This window comes from Vanellus vanellus (assembly GCF_965231255.1).
Source record: "Vanellus vanellus genome assembly, chromosome: 3".
NCBI lineage: Eukaryota > Metazoa > Chordata > Aves > Charadriiformes > Charadriidae > Vanellus > Vanellus vanellus.
In genome coordinates this window covers 42,035,738-42,053,685 of record NC_138907.1, presented here as the reverse complement: position 1 = coordinate 42,053,685, position 17,948 = coordinate 42,035,738, and the positions used below count along the sequence as shown (strand labels likewise).

At 39.0% G+C, this 17,948-nt stretch overlaps 1 protein-coding gene across 1 annotated transcript in view; it reads right to left on the bottom strand.

The window, feature by feature from the left end:
- PLD5 (phospholipase D family member 5) overlaps positions 1-17,307 on the bottom strand; it is a gene marked incomplete at both ends in the record, with an annotated part of 187,685 nt that extends 170,378 nt beyond the window's left edge. The window contains one exon of the mRNA XM_082481775.1: positions 17,075-17,307. Within this exon, the coding sequence (XP_082337901.1) occupies positions 17,075-17,260 (186 nt within the window). The remainder of the gene's footprint in view (positions 1-17,074) is intronic.
- Positions 17,308-17,948: the final 641 nt, after the last annotated feature.

Genomic DNA, 17,948 nt, shown 5'->3' with positions numbered 1-17,948 from the left:
CCTAGACAATTGGACAGAATGACTTGCAGCATTTATAGGCAACACAACGCTACTATTCAGACAGATTTCAACAGTCTCAAGAAATGGGCTGACAGGAGCCCTGTGAAGGTCAAAGGCAAATGTAACACTGGAGAGGTGACCGATATAACTACTGAAGAACGAGCTTCCTTATGAATAAGTAGTCAAAATTAGTCTACAGCAAAAGCAAATAGATTAATTAGCTTGCATTGATAAAGGGTTACATAGACAGTCATGCAAAAGCCATTCTTGTCGAGAAATCCAGAGCAAAATTTTCACCTCACAAATTTTCATCTAAATCCTAAGCTAAAAAATATAGGGATTTCATTTTTCCTCTAAGAGTAAAAAAAGGGTGTGGTGGTGAAACAAGTTAAAAACGAAGATCCTTAAAACCACATCAAGCCAAATCAAATCAACTAACAAAAGAAAAAATTGGGAGCTCAGAAACAGGTTTTCCAAGTGGTATGTAACTTCTTTTAAGGTCTAGGAGAACAAGGTATCAGTCATTGCCTCTAGAAAAGGAAAGAAAACAAAAACTATTCCTATGTTTGAGATCCCAAAAGACAAGACAAAATGAAAAGACAAGTGTAAAATCAACATTTCCAGTCCCTCAAAACTGAATACATAGGGAAAAAGCAGCTTTTTAAGAGAGTTCTCCAACTTTCTGCACACAGTTTGAACTTTAAGTAACACCTTCTCCCTCTGAAATTAGTCCATATTGGGTTTTCCATTAGGATGTACACATGGTCATGAATTCAGATTGAGAAATTGAACCAGTATCATTTCAAGTGCCTACCAGTCCAATGCTTTTTATCTGCAACCGGAAATTAGATTTATCAACAAGGAAAACCTAGTGAAAGTCATTTAAGAATTGAAACTGTTGCTATTGCTATACCTGGCTTTAATACTCTACTTGGAGGCAACACCAGGTCATAAAACACTTGTCCCCATTGGACCTGATGCTTTTATCCATACTCCTTATGTCTTCCTGTCCCACAACATAAAGGAGAGAAAAGAAGAAAAAAAAAAAGCTTCCTGATTATCTGAAATATCCACATCAACTTGTGTTTCCCATATCAAGTGAAAGTGTTCATGAAACACCATGGAAAGGCAATAATTTCATCTGGAAGACAGTGCTGTCACTCAAATTACAAATGGAGACTAGTTATAGCATCAATGGGTTAGTCACACCGAAAGAATTATGATTGAAGTGACTGCATTGTTCTCCCTACATGCTTCAAGCAGTATAACAACCTTACAGATTATATGGTAGCCCATCACTGAGAAGAAACGTTATTTCATTTCTGTAGTCTTGGTTTAGAATCCTCGAGCAAGGTGTTCCACTTTCAATGCAGTTTTTCTTTGCAAAGCAAAGACGCAGACAAACTATTTAAACTGCGTCGAGCAGTGGTCTTTTCTATCGCCTATACTGGGTTTAATAGAATGTTTTGGTTTAAATGGATGAGTGGGTTTGTTGAGACGCAGACTGCTTGAATCTTTACAGAAATCAATGGCAATTTACCTGACATAAAGAATGCAGAAAGAAACTAAAACCCCTGCATCTCACAATAAGTGTATTTAAACAAATCAGATGAGACCATTACATATGGAAATCAACATTTGAGAAAAAAAAAAAAAAGCCCTGTTTTTATTTTACCTCTGTTTTCAGGTGACATCCATACACACAGACATTTGGAGTGGGCTTTTTTTTGGTTGAAAAAAGCTCACCTCAGAAATATTTGTGCGAGAGTACACTTGCAAAGGCTTACATCAAAAGCGTTAGTATAGCCATCCAGAAATTACTTATGTGCCTTCTCTGCAGATAGCAAGCATTAAAAAAAAAAAAGAAAGAAAAAAAAAGCAAGCTGAACACAGCATTATTTGTGTCTAGTCATACACCATGAACTGCAAATAAATAAAAAATTTAAACCAATAAAAACTACCAAAGAACTTAGCTTCATTGGGACTTTGGTAAAATTAACTCATAATTAGAATACCTCCAGCTTTTGGAAAGCAAGAGTGGCTCCTGTTCAGTCTAAATACTTCACATTGCCCTTTTTCGTGGTCTGTGTAGCTTCCACATTCCTTAAAGCTATGTAACAGAAGCGAGTTAAATGAGCCAATGACTCCACATGTCCCAGGCAGACATTGGAGTCTGTTGTTCAAATATACATTCATTATACTACAAAAAAACCCTAAATCTCTGCATCAACATTCTTATATGGTTTTAGAGCTCACTATTTCAAGGAATCAACCACAAAACTTGCTTTTTCTGTTCTCGTCTTGCTACATTTGGTCAGTTTGTATGTGGACATTCATGATGGAGCTTCATTTCAGCCAGAACCTTCAGGTGAAAACACTGAGTATACCAAAGTGAGTATACCAAAAGAACAGACAAAACCAACCAGCAACAACAAAAAACCAACAACCACCCCACCCCCTCTCTTTCTAATAACTAGCACAAAAATACTAAGCTAATATAGAACCCATAACTCAAACCCACTGCACAGAAAAATCTGGAAAATAAATTTTGGCCACATCATTTTGCAGGGCAGGTCTTTTCATCTGATTTGGCTCCCTGATCCAAAAGCTTTCAAAGGCTGAGTTGAACAACCCTCATATTTTCACCTCCAAAGCCCTAGAAGAGCTTCTATTTTCTGTCATCATCCTACTACAAGCAAGTTCTCTGCTTCTTTCAGAAATCTTCCAGCCCACACTTTCCTTCAAGCTTCCCAGTTCCTCCCCTTCTCTGCTAGTCCCACCTCTACCAGCCTCATGGCTCAGTTGCTCTTCAAAATCACTCATCGCCCCATTCCTGCCAAGCCCAGCAGCCAGAACAATATAAGATGAAAACCTTCCTTTCTGCTGCCAAGCCTTTTTTTAACCAAAAAGGGAAAAAACAACACAATGCATAGTAAACATGCAATAAATACAACTAAACAAACCTATCAATTACAGTATCGATCTCAAGAGGTAAAAGCATACACATATATAGACATGTAATTAAAGTTAATTAAGTAGAGCTAAAACAAGCTACTATAAATCAAATATAACTCACAGAAGAAAGGTCACTACCAGCAGTTACATTGTTTTCAGATTACATCATCATGATGTCTCTAACTAGATATGCAATTATTATCTAGAATGGTACTTTGGGAAGGTGTTTCCACCGTGGTGGTAATAATCAAACACCCATCAGTAGCTGGTTCCTCATCAAGCTATTCTACTCAAGTCAGAACTTCCATGCTCAGAGCCTGAAGAAATTAGGCAGATATGCTATCAAAAATTAATAATGTCCAGAAATAAACTGAGAACATCTAGTGCCAAACAGAATCATAAAGTGAATAAACAAAGCAACAAGTATTTGCAAATATTCTTATAAAAATATTAGTCTTCCAAAGTCTGGAGAAACAAGCATTAAGACAAAAACAAATCACAAATAGCTGTTGGGGACAGACTTTTATCAAAAAAGAAATCATAGAAAGCAACAGCTCAAATACAGTCACCAGATTAGTCCAAATAGGAAGTAATCTTACAGTCTTTCAAAAATCCCATCCCCCCTTATTTAAGCAACATATTAAAAAAAAACCAAAACAACACAAACACAAAGAACAGTGGTAGTGTGAGAGCTAAAACATACACAAATTTCAAACACTTCATGTGTGTCTTATGTACTGTGGCCTGTAAATCAGAAAGTATTACCATACAGTGGCGCTCCTATAATAAATGAGCATTTCTACATCTGCTGTAAACTTCTCCCTAGATCAGAGAAAATCCTGTTTACTACCTGCACAAACTAACTTCAAAAGATGCACTCTCTCAGTGGTCTATTTCTGAAAAATAAAAATAAATGTTCAGTCTCCTGGAAAACAGATTCCGTGATACTGAGAAACAGTTTTCTCATCCCTTTTAAGGCACAATGGTGCAGTTGCTTGCATTTCTCTGCACTGAAAACATCTGAGCTCTCATTTAATTACAAGGAGAGAAGATTCTGAAAGAACATGCTGTTGGCTAACACAACAGTGACACTGGTGGCAAAAACTTTTGCTGTTCTTTGTGTAATCATTGCCTTTTATATTACTAGATCTATAGATCACACTTGCAAGGATGTTGCCCAACTCAAACTGTCAGACAACTCAAAAACTTTCCATTTTCATTGTAACTTCAGGTTTTCAAAGGCGCATACTCAGGACTTACAAGTTTAAATCACTTAAGAATTTCAGAAAATGTTACCTTGCCAGTACAAAAATTATGCATAAGCCTTGTAAGAGGATTGTGGTTTTGTAAATCCTACATATATTTCACTCACAATATTTCCCCTGGGAGTTCCACACAAGGTGCATCACAGAAGGTGGTATGCCATGCCAAAACAGGGCTGTGGATTTGCCAGAGAAGTTCAGGGCGCATGGCAGCATGGTGGGGACAAGTGAATAAAGAAATATAATTTTAAAATTAAGTGAAATTTCACTTCGAGAAAGAAATGATGAGATGAAATTAGAGAAAAAGTGAAAAAACAAAGGCCTTGGTTTGGGTATGTAAATCCAACCTTGGGGAAATAAAAAGGGAAAAAGTTGTGCAACACAGTAGATTTTAAAAATTGGACGTGAAGCTACAGTTATTTAAAGCCAGAGTGCTTGGAACAGCCCCAGGACAGACAGACTAGGGGAACAAAGTGCACAAACTGAAGAAAAAATATTTTTTAAAAATTGAAATTTCTAGCAGTCTAAGGTTTCAGCTGTCATATAGTTGCAGAAACAAATTGATTTCAGCTGATGTGCACTACAACTGTATAGCACACAGCCAGAGAATACAGGCTGGCACATTCCAGCTTTCTGCAGCAGGAGTTTGATGCAACGAAACCGTGACAACAAAGCTCAGAGAGAACAATACTGCATAAAAGGGGATGAAATAACACAGAAAGGGTTAGGTGCTATCTGCCTGCCATGTGCCAAATAGGGAATTGAAGGAAAAGTCTGCAGGGGCAGCAGCTCACACTGACAAAGGAAATTGCTTTGTTCAAAAGGGCAACATTTTCCAAAACACCTAAGCGACTTTGTTTCATGCCAGACCCAAAGGAATTGTTGTTGTTATTCAAACAATAAATCATGCTCACTGTAAGGGCCTGAAACAGTATTTGGTGTATTGATATCTTTTGATGCTCACGGCATCCCAAATAAGCACCAATCAGTCTTCAGCATCATCTATTTGGTATAAGACATATTCTACAAAAAAAAAAAATCAATCCAAAAATATTTTTAAATTGCAAATAATTTCAAAATTGTTGGGCTTTCATTCATCAGTGTTCTTTTAGTTTCCTTGTTTTAAGTTTTCATTTAAGTTTTCATTTTAAGTTTTCATTTTCAAGTTGTGTTCCCTCAGAACCATCCCATCAGCTGCACCAACCAGGGTGGCTATGGAATCTTTATTTATGTAACAGGACTTACTCAAAAGATTCATCTTCTCAGGGATCTAAAAATCACAAATCTAATAGAGGCAGCATAAATATACTTCATCCCATATTGTTTTAAGCAGCACTTACACACAGGACTGACTATGCGTGACTCCAAATCACTTTTTAATCTAGCAAATAGCAAAAACTGACTCTTCACAAAACATACTGGTTTTCCATTAAAAGATACATAGAGAAATAGCACAGTTTAGCAAACACTTCAAACTGTGACTGAAACCATGTCTAAATTATATGAAGGATAGGCTCATTACCCTACCAGAACTTAGCATTATGAATCCTCTTGAAAACTTTGGGAAACTACTTTTCCCCAAGGCATCAAAGACCACAAAGGTCAGTAGATAGCATACATTCAACAGTAGAGTTTATAGGACTACGCACACTGCTGCAGGCCAAAAGATAATTCCTTTATAAGCTGGAAGAACCTATTGAACGTACTGGTTTAGGGGAAGAAAGGAAGAAGTGTGACCGCTACCTCAGCCAACCCATTGGCTTGAAACCTTTGAACCACTTATTCCAGAAGGTAACAGTGAATGTGCACCATGGGCTTACAAATGCACATCAACTTCTGTTTATAAACACAGAAAATCCCCAACCCATCATACTGCATAGGCTCTTAGAGCTGTTCAGGTCCTAGAGCAAACTGACAGAGCTTTAGCCTTAACTTATTCTATTTCACTCATCTTCAAAACCTAATTTATGATGGATATTGTATCACTGCCCTGAAGAGGTTAAACAGGCCAGTTTTTGTAAGCAGCCACCAGAAAGCCACAGGAAATATGCGGATTCAGAATTTCTATGCGTTCGCTAATCACTGGGGTTTTTTCTTAGTGTTCCAGAAACACAAGTCTTTCTGCGTTCTCATGGGTCCTCCCTGATAAACAACTATGGGGAAACAGCACAATTTGACAAGAGTCTCCATCTTTATTGTAGCCACCAGTCATAGCCATGCACATTCTTCCATTTGCTCACCTAATTAATTTTCTGCAAGAGGCAAGACATTTTTTTTTTCAATTATCATTAAAGCAGCTACATCTTTCCACTTAAATGAACACAAAACATGAAAACAGATGATGCCTGCTATCATAAAACTGAGATCATATTCAGATTTAGGTTTGATTTGTGTTTTAGCATGATGGACGTTTTTTTCCACCTACACTTTCTAATGAGGAACAGAAGTATTGTAATTGAGAGCAAATAAATAATTTCACAGGTAGCTTTGTTTTCCTGTGTTTTCCTTAGGTACCCCTTCATTAGTCTTGCCACATAATTGAAGTTTCAAACGCACCTATCTGACTACCTTCCTTCCATACTCTGCATTCTGAAACAACTGGATCTATATTATTTTTTGCATGCTCACATAGACCTTACAGTTTCTTACATCCCATCTGTTATATTAGGATGCCTTCTGTCCTTTTCGTAGCCTGTCAAGGTCATGAGATGCCACCTGGACTACTGTGTCCGGCTCTGGAGTCCTCAGTACAAGGACATGGACCTGTTGGAGTGAGTCCAGAGGAGGGCCATGAAGATGATCAGAGGGATGGAACACATCTCCTATGAAGACAGGCTGAGAGAGATGGGGTTGTTCAGCCTGGGGAAGAGAAGGCTACGAGGAAACCTTATAGCAGCCTTCCAGTACTTAAAGGGGGCCTACAGGAAAGATCGGGAGGGACTCTTTATCAGGGAGTATAGTGATAGGATGAGGGGTAATGGTTTTAAACTGAAAGAGGGTAGATTTATATTAGATATTAGGAAAAAATTCTTTACTGTCAGAAACAGTACTGACACTGGAACAGGTTGCCCAGAGAAGCTGTGGATGCCCCATCCCTGCAGATGTTTAAGACCAAGTTGGATGGGGCTTTGAGTAACCTGGTCTAGCGGAAGGTGTCCCTGCCCATGGCAGGGGACTTGGAACTAGATGATCTTTAAGGCCCCTTCCAACCTAAACCATTCTATGACTTTCCCCTGTGCTAACTAAAGTGTTGTCAAATAATCTATCCAGCAACTAGTCTGATGATCCAGAGACTTAAAACTCAAGAAAAGGTGAGGGCTCTGAGACAGATTTTTCCTCCAGCTGCTTAGGAGGATATATTGAACTTTCTTTTTTGCCCCAAACCCATGACAGCTGAGCAGATCCACAGTCTTCTCTCAAGGAGCTCATATACAACTTAAATCCGTAGGGGTGAAGTCAATGGGGACTTTATCACAGCTTTGGAATGAGATCGAACAAAAGTGCACAAACTGCATTGAAGAAGTAGGGTTCAAATCACTGTCACCTTTAACACCATTCCCATAAGTAAGTAGGTAGCCTTGGTTGAGGTAATGCCTGAAGTTTGTTCAGTACACATAACGCATATTCTCTTATCAAAACACTCATGCCTAGAAAGGATCAGTCATGGAACTTAATGGGCAGCAGCACGATTTCTGTAACACAAAAAGCACTAGTGAGACATGCCATGTTTACTGTGGTTGGAAATGCTAAAGATGTTACTAACTTTTACTCATTCGCGTTTCAAAACAAATACACATCTGTTCATTATGATAGGCTTTTTACAGCATATATTAGCTTTTAGAGAATCAAGTTAGAGTATAACCCCAAGTAAATACGCCTTTATTGCGGTAACAACAGGATCATGAATACTGGTCACAATCACTATCTCAGCACTGCTCCACATTTGGTTCTGCTCCAAACAGTTTAAAATGCCTTGGGGAAATCCAGCCTATTTAACGTATCACAATGGCAGGAATTATCTGAATCACTATTTGTTTTATTAGTCGCAATTCTCAAATACACTGCTTTTTTATTCCATTAAACTTTTCATTACAACTGTAAATAGTGAAATACAAACGGCAACAAAAATTACCATAGAATGACTAGTATTTATGAGCTGCAACAACTACATAAATTATAAAACAAGCTGCTGATTATGTTGACATCATGCAGTCAGAAACAGAACTAAGGTTTTTTTAAGCTCTTGGTTTTAATACAAAAATTAATAAAATGCACAACTGTATTTACCACAAATACTGCACATATAGAAGAGGATTTACAGGTTGTGCAAAAGTGGAAAAATAGGTAAATTTGTCTCTGTCTTCAGAGAGCAAGCCGATGAACTATTGGTAAAAATACCACTCCAATATTTCTCTGTCCAGGGCTCAATATTATCTGCACAGTCAAATTACACAGTGCATTGATCAAAACAAAAGAAGCCAAATCCCTATAAAATTACTCAAAACTTATGTTATATTAGGAAAACCTTTACAGAAGTGAAAGAATTCTGAGGAACAACCTTAAAAAAAAAAATAATCAGACTAAATCTTGATGGGTAAGCATCCAAAAAAACTAGGAATAAGTTTGTGATCTATTAAAAAGGAATTTCTGATTAAATGATTTCTCATCACTGGCACCAATGTGTCATTCATTCCTTCTCTTTCTCCTCCTGAACTTCCAAGGTTCTCCTAACTCCCCGCACATATTTCTTTGCTTTTAGCTGAGTGGTCCTTCTGCCCACTAAGGCACAGCAGATAGTCAGACACTCACAAGAAGCCCAGCATTTAAGTCACTGTGAGGAAACAGTAGGCTAACTTGCTTCCAATATAACACTATAAAGACTGGTGACAGTGGAAGTGCCTCAATTCTCAATAAATGGCTCAATTGCATCCTTGCCAGATAAGATAACTCCTAGGTACACATTCACTTCACTGTTCCCCCATTCTGGAAGCCCAGGCGTACAGGTCACAAGCAAGCAGCAGCACAGGTCCCTGGTTTGGTTGATTAGGGGTTATGGATCCCAGCATGTACCTACTGCCTAATCTAGACGTATCCTCAAATAATCTACTCTAGTTCCCAAGAACTGTGAAGGACAGATTGCAAGCAATTTGACTGTCCACTCAGACTACACAATGTTACAGTGTCAATGCACTGGAAAATTAATGTTAAACTTTTTGATTCTAACAGCTGTCATCGTCATCTAGTAATGCAAAAATTCAAAAAAAGCATCCAAATCTTATTTTAAGAAACCTCCTTTCAGATTCTGAAATATGACAGAGGGACTATTCAGTTTAAGAGGATACAGGGACCTTCCAAGACATTAGCAGGGCACCTGTTCTTTTTCCTCTCAGTAATTAAACTACATAAAAGGCCCAGGAATCAGACCTTAAATAATGTTACTAAAAGAGCAAGGCAAGAGGTGGGCAGTCATAAGCAAGTCCCAGAGGAAAGGGCTCCATCAGGGGAGACAGATCTAGGGAGTCGACTGCCAGCACACAACTTTCTTTTTTCAGAATGATTAAGAGTATATGGATTCCCATCTTGAACAACAATGAAGTGGGGTTTATTAATCATTGGCATGAATTGGTCTGTTGTTTCCATCTTTGGATGGTCTGGGAAAGAGAATTTCACTGCAGTATTTCAGCATTGTTTATTCTGGAATGGAAGAAGGCCTAAGCTCCACATTCAGCTCCACAGACTAGCTTCTTTGGGCATCCTCTCCAGACAGAGAAGTAATTGCCTTTGTGAGGAGACAGTCATTAAGGATAATTTTCCTAGTGTCTTAAGTACCCCTGCTATCTTTAAAACTGTTACTGTCAATGGTCTGCCACAAGATCAAACCACTGCAGAGTATTTGTTTGTGTAACAGACAAGGAGATTAAGTTGCAAGTTTCTGAAGCTGCTATTTCAAAAACCTTAAACAGGGATGGTCAACGCTGATAAAAAGAAGGAACGACAGTAGCAAAAAAAACTAATTTGGATTTTCCTTAATGCTGTGCAGCATCAGGAAAAGCATAGCAGTGAAAACCACTTTTCCCATATCTTTACTGAAGTTAGCATCTGGAACAAACATAGCCCAAGATTTAGGTCTTTTGTTCAGAAACTAGAAAACTTCATTTCTAAAAAGTCTTGAATGGGTTGAATTAAATTTATGCACACATACATAAATCAATTTTAAGTGCAACTTTGAAACTTCAAGTTGTTTTGTTTTCTTGTGCAACAACACAAAGACAGACACTATAAATTAAGTCTGTTACAGTGACTATGTCTCTCAAATATTTTGATTTTAGCTTGAGAGATTTGGATTTTCAAAGTAACTGATGTTGAAATCATCAGAACTGACACACTAGATTAATGCAATGTTGAAAGTTTTTCTCATATATCAGAGAAAGAAAAGTAGCTTCTGAGACTAGTGTCTTGGGTTTACATGGCTAAGTTTTGGTAGGGGATGGGGGGCACTGCAGAGGTGGCCTCTGTGAGACCAAGGGCTGTCCCCATATTGGGCACAGCCAGTTCCAGCTGAATCCACAACAGACCTTGCCAAAGCTGGGCCCATCAAGCACTCTGGTGGTGCCTCTGTTGATAACATATATAAGAAAGGGTAAAAAATGCTGCACAGCAGCTACATGAGATGAGGAAGAAAAAAACGTGGGATGAACAGCCCTGAAGACACCAAGGTCAGTGAAGGAGAAGGGGAAGGAGGTGTTCCAGGTGTCAAAGCAGACATTTCCCTTGCCACTCATAAAGACCATGATGAAGTAGGTTGTTTCCCTGCAGCCCGTGGAAGACGCTCCACAGGAGCATGTGGATGCGCCCTGAAGGAAGGTGTAGCCCATGGAAAGCCCATGCAGGAGCAGGCTCCAGCAGGAGCTGAGGCTCGTGGAAAGGAGCCCATGCAGGAGCAGGTTTTCTGGCAGGAACTGCAGCCCATGGTGGATCCATGCTAGAGCAGTCAATTCCTGAAGGACTGTACTCCATGGAAAGGACCCATGCTGGAGCAGTTTTTGAAGAGCCTCAGCCTGTGGCAAGGACCCGTATCGGAACAGTTTGACAAGGACTGTATCCCACGGGAAGGACCCCACACCACATCAAGTGAACAGTGTGAGGAGGAAGGAGCAGCAGAGACAAAGTGTTATGAACTGCCTGCAATCCCCTATTCCCCAGTATCCTGTGCCACTCAGGGAACTGGGGGAAAGGAGGTAGAAGAGTCAGAAACAAAGGACTGAAGTTGAGCACGGAAAGAAGGGGGGAGGTGTTTTTAGTCTTGTCCTTGTTTCTTACTATCCTACCCTATTTTTAATTGGCAATAAATGAAGTTAATTTTCCTCAAGTTGAGTCTGTTTTGCCTGTGACAGTAAAGTGATCTCCTAGTCTTTATCTCAAGATACAAGATGTTTTATCTCATTTTCTCCCCCTGTCCTATTGAGGAGGAGAGAGAGTGGCTTGGTGGGCAGCTGGCAGACAACCAAGGTTAACCCACCATAACTAGAAAGAGAAAAATGAACTATTAGGTATCATGTATTCACTGCTTTGCAATACAAAACTACTTTTATGCGTGGTAACTACTGAAATAAGTTATTCTTTCCCCTCCAAATTTCAATGGGGATTTCAAATTCCCTATACTATTTTCAAAAGAAACCAGTTTACATTTTCTGCCCTAAAATGCTATTCTGTATTTTCCCAATGACTTTGGTCCCCTTTTTCCACTTCTCTGAACATTTATTTTCTCTAATTATGTTTGTCTACCAAACATTACCAGAGAAAGACACATTCAAGGAAAGCAGCATTTCAACCGAATTCCTCCACACACAGTCTGTCAGCAATGAGGTGAACTGCACGCTGCTACTTCACCAAGAACCTCAACACACACTAGTACCACTGTTGCAGGCAGGCAATTCCTAATATCAGTCTTCTTTTGAGAAAAAGCCAAAGTCCCTCTACTTAATGGAGTTTGTTCCTTTGATTTTAATGATGAAATCTAAATATAGACATCTATCTCCAGGACCAGATAGACATTTTGAATTATAATCTGTAACCGTGCCATCAAAAAGCTCCAAATGCTGGAAACAAACTCTATAGAACCCTCTGAATCGTCCCCACTTATGTACCCTTGTGCGTGGTGCACTCCACTCTTCTCAGTATCTGACATTATTCCAGATGACAAATTATTTATACCTCCTTAATGCAAAAGACTCTGTCAATTCATTTAACTCAAAAAAAGCCATGTATTTGCATTTACTGCAAGACGGGCACTGCTTTGGGAATGTGTGTAATGATTTTTTTAATTCTGCTTTAGAACCTTTTATTATTCTCCCTTAAGTTAAAGTTGTTGGCTCTGTCCAGCAACTGATTTGGCTTGACTGAGTTCTACTCCTGTTACTTGCTTTGCATCAAGCTATGTCCACCTTTTTTTCTTACGTGTTACAGGTTATAGCTATGCACATGGATGTCAAATTCTGAAGCCTATAAATCTGTCCTCTAACTTCTAACACTTGTACTAGTTTACATGCATGAGCACAAATGCTATTTTAAACCATCCAACAATGATTTTAAGGATTTCCTGTATTGTAAGAAAAGAAAAAAAAAAAAAAAAAAAAAAAAAGAAAGGCTGCCTAAGAGAACTGCTAGTTTTTGAATAATAAAAATTAACTGGCAGAATTGGATTTGGGATTCCAACTTCTATAAGGATGGTATGACAGGTGAATTAAAGTTATATTTTATTTCTGATTTGGTCATGAGTCTCTGAGAAGTACCATAGCTGTGCTTGTCAGGCAGCATTATAACTTGTCTTAGGCCTAACATCTGCATGTTAGATATCTGTCTCTGTTGCCACGTGACACTGCCCTCCTTCTACCTCATAGCCTCTTTCCTCTCTGGGTAGCAATGCTGCCAAAGGGATAGTGGTATGCTGATCAACGGCATAACATCAACCGGTCAAGCCAACTCTCATAACAGCAAGAGTACTCAGAATCAAAACCCCAATGTTGCCTTTGCTACTGATCAGAACTTAAGCAAAAACAAGAAATGATGCAAGAATTATCAATAACTTCTCCTAATTATGATAATACTAAAGGTAACAGACTGAGGATCTCCAGGAAATAAAACTGTTCCGGTACCAAGTCTCCCCAAAAAGTTATAGTCTCAAAGCAAACATTTTTAAAAATGTTTTGACATAATTAAGTAAATAATTAAATTCAAAAGTTATTAGAGAAAGACTACTGCTACATCTTTGAGAAGGAATATCTGTATTTGTCATAAAAAAGAATATATGCTTGAAGCACATCTACTGTAGCTTAAGAAGAAATCTGTTCTACTTTTGTTTTAAGTTTTGATTATTTAAAATTAAGTACTCTACAATTCTTTGCTGAGGTACTAGGAAAGCAGCTATACAGTACTTGTCATTACTGAAGTATACACAGACATGATGGAGAGCTACTGTAAATTAAACATAGGTAACTACCTCCAGCTAAAGGCTATCAGGTTAGCTACTCTTTCTCCCCATCCCTACCTCCTCCTTCTTTTTCTCTTAACCAATTCACATTTCATTTAAAAAGGCAACAGCAGACAAAACCAACCAACCAAAAAAACACTATGCAAAGGAGACTAAGAATATTTCACACAACAGTTCAGATCTTGTATGGTACAAATTTTGTTACTGGTACTTGGAAAAAGGTAACCCACATAAACAATTAGTCAATGAGGAGACACTATATTAAGATCCATTTGAAGAACAATCAATTAGCAAGACGCCAGCAATACGTTCCAGATTTTGACTTCCTCTATGGTCAAATTATATGGTCAATAATTAAGTATTGAACAATTTTAAAGAAACTGTATCATATTTGTGCATCTGAACTTGTTCTGTGCTTTTAGAAGAGACATGGCAACAGTTGAATTTTGAACATCTTTACCATACTCTTCAAATTGAGATCTGTTTAAAAAAAAAAAAAAAAAAAAAAAAAAAAAAACCATAAACAAAAAAGCCACAACACCACAACCCACAACTTTGCTACATTTTTGAAACCTACAAACAAATGCTGTGTGTATTTGAGATTTTTTTATATAAACAATTTGATAAGAATTGGCTTCAGAAGATGTTTTTTAGTCCCTCAAACTATATATGGATTCATAAAAAGTTTTGCACATGAATAAGTCGTGCTACTCACTTTAACGAAAGTCAATATAATAAATCTTCTGTGGTCTACAAGGATGTACTGGAAGTAGCATACAAAATATACTGGCCCAATTTTATCCCTGTAACAACCACATTGAAATCAATTTAAGAAATAATTTCAATGAAGCAAAAACCAATCCCTTCCACAAGGTGTAAAGAGTACATAAGAAACTTGACTTACACTCACTTTCAAAATCAGTGCCTCCATGAATGCTTACTCCTCACATTTTTTATTTTCTTTGTAGGCATCAAGTAACATGATTGTCTCAGAGGGAGGTGCAATGAAATGTTATTCATGTCCTGCATCCACCTCATGAAGTTTGTGTATCTTCATTATCCAATATTGGCCATAAGCTATCATGTGTCAATGACTATACCACTCAAATGATGCATCTCAAATTAATTGGTTTGTCCTTTGGAGTGGAAGAGTGGAGTGTAGGAAATAACTTCTTTGGCCAGAAAACACTCAAAACCCTCAAAGATTTAACTGAACATAGAAAATAACAATCACCTTGCTTCAAAACTGTACAAGCAAAATACAATCTAGAAATTAATACGTATTTTACTTACATTCACTAAGAGGAGCTATGCAATACCCTGTCTGTTACAACATTCATGAGTAATACAGTTACCTTAAATCATAAAACCCAAATATTTTCACATATATACTGTTGGCATATCTAATGTACTGCAGGGTATTCACAATAAATGACAAATAAATAAATACTTCAATGGCAAGCATGAAATATCAATGTTCCTATTTTTTTTCTTTACATTGTTCAGATAGGCTCTGAGAATACAAATAACAGGATCAAATAAAAGGGGAACCCCCCAAAAGACCATGCATTCATACCAAACTGATTACTGAAAAAGCTTTTCACCAATGCCACACGGTTATTGAAGATTACTATTGTGACAAAATACTGATTTGACCCCCCAAAAAAACCCAAACACACCCAACCAAACCACACACAAAATACAGGGTTTGCACTTGTGATCTTCAAACAAGTTAATGCCTATTGTCCTTGTCCATGCTAATATTGTTGTATGATTTAAAATACAGATATCAGAACATGCTAATATACAGCGTCCAGAACAGTAGTTAGCTATCAAACTGTTAAAAGATTATTACCCCCCAACTGATAATCATTCATTTGACAACAGATATCAACACATAAGCACATGTAGCAAAAACCTGTTACAAAAGCTAGAGCTCAGATTTCTGTGCTTTCTATGTTTCAGCTGTACTGAGATAAGGCATTGACCTTTCTTCTTGATTCACAATGGGAGAATACTCTGCTTACAAGCTTACTACTGTGAAGCCTTGTTGTTAGTGTGAAGAATCACAAAAACATGTGTAAAAAGGCAGAGGATTCAACATGTTTCAACATTTGAAATGTGATATTTCCAACAGTTCATCAGTTCTTGTCATTTCCCCATAAGGGTAAACAACTCAAGTTTAAGATTTCGCCAACGGGGATAAAATACTCGGCAGGTTACTGAGAAGGGAGGGTAATACTCCATGAACTAGTTGATACAGGAGCTTTTTTCAGGTTTCATCTTTAAAGGACTCTACTATGCCATCTAGGATTTTCATGTAATAGAGGCAATTTACCCTTGTCATGAGACCATTTCTATCCAAAGAGACTTCAGGTGGCTCTACCCCAAGAAACATTTTTATGTGCATCTTGAAGTCAATGTGACTGTGATTGCAAATTACTCACTAATGTAAAGAATGACAGACTGTTGCATTATGCAAACCCATCCACATTCTTTTGCATCCCTGTAAATGCAGCTACTTTCCTGGTTTGAATGTACTGTACACTGCAACAATGGGTTTCACCTAATAAGCTATTCAGAAAACTCTTACACAGTATGCAGGTCATCTCAACCCGTTTCTTTGCTGTTAGAAGTAACATGAAAAATGCTTTCAAACATCATCTGAGACAGGAATACTTAGAAGTACCTTAAATTCTCATAAAATATTCACTAGAGCTATGCACAGTATCAGTTCTACTGTGGTCCCAAACACAGTTAAGTCTCATACTGCTGCTGCAGGAATAGATGTCTTGAAGGAAATCCCCTCTGCCTCAAAGAAAAAGAAAAAGAAAAAGAAAAAGAAAAAGAAAAAGAAAAAGAAAAAGAAAAAGAAAAAGAAAAAGAAAAAGAAAAAGAAAAAGAAAAAGAAAAAGAAAAAGAAAAAGAAAAAGAAAAAGAAAATCACAGCTGGAATTTAAAAAAAAAAAAACACCTCTTTTCTTTTAGCAATTCTAGAACTACATTTTAATCACCATGACATAAATGCTCTAACCTCCATCTGCACCATTCCAATCTTCCTCCTCCCACATCACTCCTGAGTTTGCGGGAATAGAAGAATGAATAAGCCAAGAACATTAAAAGATATTCCCAGTTAGGAAGAGACTTGCATGTGGTTTGGGAATGGTACTGACATCGTATTTACCTCAGAGGTCCCAGCCTGGTCAAATCTAAGTAGGTCCTTTCTCTACCATTTGGGAAATGCCATGCTCAATTACTGGAGCAACACTTTTCTTCTGGGGTCCAAGCTGGTAGAGAGGTAGCCTAACAGCGTACCTAGACAGAGGTCTAGAAAGAAAAAGAAGGGGGGAAATAGAAGCTGGCTTACGTGCTCCAGTTTGTCTTTCCTCCTCAGCCAGACACTGGCACTGTAGTCCTGCTGCTTGACAGTGCTGTAGAAGTTCGCACCTACTCTGGTGAGGCTTGGGGAAGGCTCCCTGGGTCTGCTCTTCAGCCTCATCTGCTCGAAGCCCTCATGGGGGGATGAGGAGAGCCAGTCATGTCTGACTTCCATCTTGACATGACAAGGCAAAGTCCAAGGAAAAAAATCAGAAGAAATCAAGAGATTAAGAGGCACTAGACGAAGAGGGTCCAAAAAAGAATAGGATGGGGGAAGAAGAAAGAGAAGGAAAGCACAAACAGCCCCAAGACCAGAAAATGGATAAGAGAAAGAGAAAAGGAGAGATGACAAGGTAGGAGGAATGGAGGGAGAAGAAAAGGCTGCAGGTACGAGACAGGAGCGGTCTGAGAGAGATGAAAGGGCACTCGGGAAAGAAGACGCTCCAAGATGCCGCTGCTTGTCGCCCTCGCCGCCAGCAAGCTGCAGTCCAGGACCGGTGCAGCGGGAAGCGGCGGCTTGCGGCTCTGCTCGGGACGGCGGCGAAGGGAGGCGCGGCCCCGTGCAGACGGAGGCCGGGCGGGGCCGCCGCCTCCAGCCCGCCTGCAGGTTGGCGCAGTGGAGGGGCCGCCGCCCGCCCGGGGATGGAGCCGGCTCCTCCCCCGCCTCCCCCTACCCGGCAGCCACCTTCGGGGAAGCAGAAAGCAGCACGGGAGAGCTCCGCTTTTGCCTCTAGGAAAGCAGCTGCCGCCTCCTCCTGGGGGGCAGGAGGCTGCCCGCACCCGTGTGGAAGTTCACTCGTCCCGGCGGATACCGACCCGCTCCCCCGGACCCCGCCGCGGGGCTCGGCGGCCGGTTGCCACTC